This window comes from Hibiscus syriacus, unplaced genomic scaffold, assembly GCF_006381635.1.
Source record: "Hibiscus syriacus cultivar Baekdansim isolate YM2019G1 unplaced genomic scaffold, ASM638163v2 tig00110831_pilon, whole genome shotgun sequence".
NCBI lineage: Eukaryota > Viridiplantae > Streptophyta > Magnoliopsida > Malvales > Malvaceae > Hibiscus > Hibiscus syriacus.
The window spans coordinates 2,940,418-2,947,761 of NW_024062882.1; the positions used below are offsets into that span (position 1 = coordinate 2,940,418).

The 7,344-nt window shown below is 30.2% G+C and overlaps 2 protein-coding genes across 2 annotated transcripts; both read right to left on the reverse strand.

The window, feature by feature from the left end:
* Positions 1 to 2,466: 2,466 nt before the first annotated feature.
* LOC120142653 (UV-B-induced protein At3g17800, chloroplastic-like) lies at positions 2,467 to 3,001 on the reverse strand. Its single transcript, XM_039157184.1, has one exon. The coding sequence runs from the start codon at positions 2,989 to 2,991 to the stop codon at positions 2,467 to 2,469; it is 525 nt and encodes a 174-aa protein (XP_039013115.1). The 5' UTR covers positions 2,992 to 3,001.
* LOC120142654 (UV-B-induced protein At3g17800, chloroplastic-like) lies at positions 3,000 to 3,569 on the reverse strand. Its single transcript, XM_039157185.1, has one exon. The coding sequence runs from the start codon at positions 3,366 to 3,368 to the stop codon at positions 3,009 to 3,011; it is 360 nt and encodes a 119-aa protein (XP_039013116.1). The 5' UTR covers positions 3,369 to 3,569; the 3' UTR covers positions 3,000 to 3,008.
* Between the last annotated feature and the right edge of the window lie 3,775 nt (positions 3,570 to 7,344).

Here is a 7,344-nt window from a genome sequence, read left to right on the forward strand (position 1 = left end):
AGATAAATTTAAACTTAGAAGGAACGAGTTAAAATTTTAAGAGGAACAAAAATAGATTTTCGATAAAAAAATATATAAAAATAATCTAAAATATATAATAATCTTAAATTTTTAAAGGGGAATTATCCCTACGGGCACCCCTGGATTCATCACTGTATGTTAAAGTTTTGTGATGAAATTTGGTAGGCAGTGAGTGATATTCTAAAACATCGTGTGTCCACCTAATATTAATTTAATCACACAAAACAAAAAGCTCTTGACTGAGAACCATGTCTTATTAGTGGAGCACGGACGGTTTGTGTAAAATGTTAATTTCAATTTAATTAATTAATTATTATCATTACATTGAAAATTTAATCTAAATGTTTAGTTTATCTTTTGTTAAAAAATAAATTTTATAGAAAAATAGAGACAATATCTACATAAAATTTATTAATTTTACAAAAATATTTAACTATTAGATGAATTTAAATAATATTAAGTATTATTGTTAAAAATATTTTTGAAAGGATAAATATTAATTTTAAACATGATATTCTAAATTAAAAATAAATTAACTTAAGTGATATTTAAATTCTTTAATATTATGATATATAAAATAAATCAATTTAAATCACAAAAAATAATAAAAATTCAATTTAATAAATTTTAAATATATAAAATATAAATTTTAAATATTTCTAAGTATTTAATATGAACGATTGATCTAAATGAACAATCTCTAAATTATCTGTTTTCTGTACGAGTCTACTATATTTAAATATTTATAAGTAATTAATATATTTTGAATTATAAATCATGTTTGCACAATATTTAATTCTCCAATTAAATCTGTGCACTGTTGATTTTTTTGCCAATTTTTTTAACTTTGACTATTTATCATTTAAAATTTATTGTTCATAAAATATGAAAAAAATACATTTTAAAATTATTAAATCATGTAGTTTTTAAATATATATTTTATAAAATTAATTGTTTAAAATATTTAAAATAATCATGGTTAAAGTTTAAAATTTCTGACTTTTTAAAAGTCAATAATAAACATTTAATGGGACGAAGAGAGTAATTGAGAATAATAATATAATTTCATTATAAAAGTGATTTTCAACATCAAAAGTTAAAAAATGTAGATTTTGGCACGAACCAACTTCTCTAGGTGTTAAAGGAATCATTGTTGTTCCTAGAGGTCATGTGTTCGAGCGTCATCAACTACTGTATCATGATGATTGAGTGTTCATGGTCAAATGGTTGAAAATATTTAGAACAAATATTACTTTGTAATCACCTTAATTTAATAAAAAAAATATTTAAATTTTGAAATCGGATTGAAAAACGCTTTTCCAACCAACAACCAGTGTCTAGTGGGATGAGACACTAGGTCCCTTAAGCAAAGTTAGGAGTTCGAATCATGGCGTTTGCGAGTGGAGCAAACTGGATTAATCAGTCAATAGATCGGATACCATTGATTAATTAAAAAAAAAAGAAAAACACTTTTCCAACCATGACTTTAGGACCAATTTTATTATGTTTAGTGAAAAACATTTTTCAACCCCTAAGGGTGCATTTGGTTCACGAAATATAAGATTACCAGTGAGAATAAGATTACCGGAATATAACATTACCTAACACATTACTGAGAATGTTACATTGTTGTGTTTGGTTTATTTGGCAGTAATGTAAGATTACAGTGTTTGATTGAAGGAATAAAAGATTACTGGAATGTATATTTTACCAAATTGACCTTGTTCTATATTTTTTAACAAGTGAAATTCTAATTATTTAAATAAAAATTATTTATATAAAAATTCATTGATAATATATTCAAATAAAAAGTATTTATATAAAAATTCATCGATAATATATTATTTTATTATTTAAATATATCATGTATTATTTTTATTTTAATTAATATTAAATTTTACATAATTTATTTTAAAAATATATTAAAATTTTACTTCAACATAATTTATATAAAAATATATCATGTTCAATATTAGAGAATTTTAACTTTCATTATGATATTGAATCGACCTTGACGATGATTCCTTTAGGTAATATTTTCCACGCAAAAATTATTCAGTACGGGTTGAGATAATCTTTTTCGACACCACCCCGCATTGCCTTCTACGATGTTTACGGCACCATTTTGCATACTTGGAGTGTAAGGAAACTGTTTCTTCAGCCATACAACACAACAATCAATTGAGGATTCCATCTTATACATTAGAATATGCAGTTTAAGAAAATTGACTTCAAATGTACCTTGACGTACATTTGAATTGTGTTCATTACTACTAATTAATATAAACTTAATCATAATTTGTAGATACGACAAGTTTATGATTAATTCTAAACGGGTTTAATGAGACGATTCGTTTAGATGCATTACGTGACAAAATTCAAATTCCAACAGCAAAATATAAATACATACAGAATAATTCATAACAAAATTGGTATTGGAAGTAGCTAATTCATAACAAAATGGTACCTTGAGTCTATTAAGCTTTCAACATCCAATAGAAAAGAACCAAAAGTGACAGCCTCCAAAACAAGGCTCTTCAAACCACCAAAGCTAATCTTAATACGCTTGTTCTTCGAAGAACAAGCAGTCCCCCGAGGAGTAATAACAGTGCCGGATCTTCCAAATAGGGCCTCTGTGTGCTTCTCAATAATGCTGACAGATTCTTTCGATCTAATAGTAGCAAATCTATGAAGTGTCTCCCCATCAAAGGACATCACGTAAGTCCGTAACTGAGAGGGCTTTACCAAGTTAGCGTACTCTTCAGGACTGATGATACCAGACCAAGATGAGACTTCAGGGCACGATGGAACAGCTTGATGGTCCCCTGCAAGTCCCATGTCCTCTACGCATTGGTTGTATTGGTTGTACAACTTCTGTACAACCAATGCGTAGAGGATTTCCTCCAAAGCTTTATTTCGCTCATTTGCCTTAACCTCAACAATTCTCCTGTAAAGCCAAACCTTTTCCATGAGATATATATGTCCGGTTATGAATACATAGTAAGATGAATCACCAGCCTATGCAACACTAAGTCCGTCCCTGAAGCAGATGGTACTTCCTTCTTTCGCTCAGCATCCCACTCGGTTTGAAGCTGTTCGAGCTGCTGCTCGACCGCTGCAGGCATAAGATGTGGATGGCTTATCAAGATTTGAGACAAAAACTGCCCAATTGGAGACTCCATCCTTAGGGGTGCAATTGGAGCAGATAGGTCAGTCGAATCAGGAGACGAAGATGATGATGATGCCCTTACAACCATTCCTCTCCTACTCCCCAAAACCCTTCTTTTATCCCATGATCTTGAACAAGCTAGAGAACAATAATGTTGCAGCAATGAATTGATACGCATTAAAAAAACAAAAAAAAAATCAAAATAAGCAGAGAAATGTGTTCCACGGTTGGTGGGTTTCCATCCACAAGTATCAAAATCTTCCCTTCCCTCATTAATTTCACATAATGCGAAACAGAAATAAAAATTCACGCAAATATATGAAAGACCCAAAATCGGTAAAGATATATTGATATAACAACACAAATAAAAGAAACTAGAAAGTAATTTGAAACCTTTATCGAGGAGGGGCGAGTTCCGGCGGCGAAAACTGCCGATTTAGCAACGGAGCTTGAAGCTGGAGTAGATATAAAGAAGAGCCGAACAGAGTGGTGGTGACTGCCTCCATTTTCAGGAAGAGGATAAATCTTTTACGAATACAATGAAAAACTTTATCTTGATGAGTTGATGAGAATCCAAGGAGGATTATTGGTTTTGTTTTTTAAATATGCATATCTAGCATTACAAAAAAAGGAAAAAGTCGGAGAATTACCAGATTTAGAATGAAGAATTTGAAGACATAGAGTTCTTCACTTCCACGGAAATCAAAGACGATGGCTCATACTTTGGCATCCCTTTAACCATATAAAGAGGAGAACACAAAGGCAAATCTTTTAATACCAAAATACTACAGATCGAAACAGGAGGAGCGGAGATGAAAGACGGACGGAAATCACGCACGGCTAGAACGAAGAGGGGAGAATGTTATTTTAGACAATGAGGACGACTTAAGGGAGACGAGGGACAAATATTCTCGGGAAAACAAACCAAAAAATTACTGTTGGTATTACTTCATTTCTGTCACTTGATAATATGTATCATCTAAATGTGAGTATATTTCTCCGGAAAAAAAATATTTCTCCCATGAATGAATTATACCCTGAACTAAACGGGCCTAAAAGCATTCCCTAAATAGGTTTCTATAATTAGGTTTGGGGAATATCAATTTCTTAGTGGTTTTAGCGGGAATCGAATTTCGATCAAGCATGCCGCAAGGAAAGATATCCAATAGCTTGAGAGGGATAATATTCTCTTCTTTTTCTTTATACTCAATTTGAATTATTAAATATATGTATTCATCAACTAATAATTAACTTATGCTATATGAAATAATAATCGTTCGATAAAAGAGAGTTTTTTTTTTCTTTCATTTTTAAGAAACCCTCGTCCTTTAAAAATTTCTCTTTATACTTAATAAATTGTTATGACGTTCGAAACTCTTAATATAATATCATAACTAATAAATTATTATTTAAATTAAAATAAGTTAATTATCAACGATGTCTACAATATTATCATCCTTCTCGTTAAACATCAACAAAACACATTGAAATTCTTAACATATCAACGTTTATTAAAGTGGACATTTTGCTCCCTATTCTATTTTTTTTAGAGTATTTTAGTCTTTACTATTTCACTCTAGTGTAAAAAGGCCATTAATATGTTACAGAATAATCATTTTATTCATTATTATTTTTTAAGGTATATTTTAACCCTCAATGTTTTTTTTATAAAAAAGACTCCTATTTTAGAATATCGTCGTGTGTTAACTAATAGTTTTCGTCTATATAGGGAGCTTTTTTCCCTAAAGTGAAATACGTAGGGCCAAAATATTAAAAAAATCAAAATGTCTATTTCAATAAACATTAAGGGACTATTTTTGATATTATGCCTATAGTTAAAGGCTCACTTAGTGGAGGAAGCTGATGAATTGAAGTGTCAGTTTAAATTTTTAATTTTTTAAAATTCATTAAAAACTCTTTCTAAATCTTAGTAAAGGAAGAAAATACTCAAAACTATATTAGAGATAATGAGAGTTGACATCTTTAGAAGAATATATCTGGATATATTCCGGTTAGTGTAATTTTAACTTCAATATATATTCATTTCCACACTTCAATTCTTCATCTAACATGCATCCAATATAATTGAAGGCCAGAAGCATTGATGTGGACATGAAACAGAAGAGAGAATATGGTGTCCATCATCATGCACCATATTCAAATTTAGTATTTTATTAATTTTAAACATTTTTAGGGTAAATTATGTGTTTAGTACATAAACTATCAGTTTTGGTCCGTTTTAGTACATAAACATTAAATTTTTTTCAAAACCATGCCTAAAGTTTAATTTTTGTTTCATTTTAGTACCCGTTCAAAATTTAACGTTAAACTTTGAAAAAAGTTTGAAAGTTTAGATAATAAAATGTACCAAAATTGATTGTTTAGGTACTAAACGCATTAAGTTTTTAACAACGGGATACTAAAATGAAACAAAAACTAAACATTAGGTATGATTTTGAAAAAAATTAAAAGTTTAGTTACTAAAATGAACCAAAGCTAATAGTTTAGGTACTAAATATGTAGTTTACCTTATATTTAATAATGAGTATTTAAAATCTTTGGGTATATTTTATTATTATGAGAAAATTTGTGGATAGCCCAATTCGTGTATCAAATGTAAAGGCTTACTTGTTTATATCGGGCTTTCGAATGGGGATAACTAAAACACCCTAAATCATAAGTTGAGTACCTACATCGTCCTGTTTATTATAAAATTTTAATTTAGTATTGTTGATAGCATGAATAAAATATGGTGGATCGCAATAATAATCAATTGATTTAGTAGGATCAAGTAATAGATTTCTTAAGTAAAATTAGAAATCCGAATCTCAATATTTGTGAATGAAACAAATTGAATTGAAAAATAAGTAAGAGTCCAAAGATCTTTCATATGAAATGAATCATTAAGAAACCTTTTAAACTCAATAATTCCTTGCTCATCATTACCAGCGATGACCTTATCATCCATATAAAGAAGAAAAATAAAAATAATACCATGAGAAGAGCGATGAGTAAATAATGATGGATCATTGGAATTTTGCTGAAAACCAACTAAACAAATGGTAAAGTGAAACTTCTCAAACCATGCTCGAGGTGTCTGTTTGATACCATAAAGAGATTGATTAAGTTTGCAAACCATATTAGAATCCCCAAGAGAATAACGAGGGGGACATTCCATATAAACAATTTCCTTCAAATGGCCATGAAGGAAAGCATTTTTGACATTCAATTGATATAATGGCCAATGTTGACTAGATGCGATTGCAAGAAGAGTTCGGACGATAGTCATTCTTGCAACTGGAGCAAATGTTTCTTTGTAATCAATCCCATATTCCTTCTTGTATCCTTGAGCTACCAATCGAGCTTTATAACGGTCTAGAGTACCATCATGCTTAACTTTAATAGTATAGAGCCATTTGCTTCCTATGACAATGGTACCAAGTCCCAAGTATGATTCTCTGTTAATGCATCAATTTCCTCATCCATAGCCTTTTTCCAACATGTTTGCTTTATTATCTGTTTATAAGGAAGCTGAACAAAATTAAGGTTAATAAAAAGAGTTCAGCGATCAGGTGGTTTACCAAAATTTACACGAGTGGATCGTTTTAAAGGACGCAAAGGCGATGGTGATGTAGGACTGAGGATAGTAGTGGAAGGGCCTTCAAGCTTATAATCAGGAAGAGGTACAACATGCATGTCAGAATCAACACTATACGAACTAGAAAATGAATTATTCAAAAAATCATACAACATGAAAATGCTAGAATTTAAAGGCAACGCACGTGAAGGTGAGACATAAAAATACAAGTGCTAAAAAAATGACATTACAAGATACTAGTACGCGATGAAGGTGAGGATCATAACAAAGGTAACCTTTTTGTGTATCACTATACCGAATAAAAACACATTAGCAGCCTTTGCAGACAATTGATACGCTTGGTCTCCTTACCAAAACATATTTACCAGATTCTCGATATCGATACACTTGGTCTCCTTAAGGAATAAATTGGTCTCCATACCAAATAAACTAGTATCAATACCGAAGATCGGGTATCCATTGTAATACCCCAAACATCGGGTCAGTGACTAAAGTGTAAGAATTAAAAATTTAGCGGTTTGAATTTGATAAATTGAAATGTTCAAGGATTGATTTG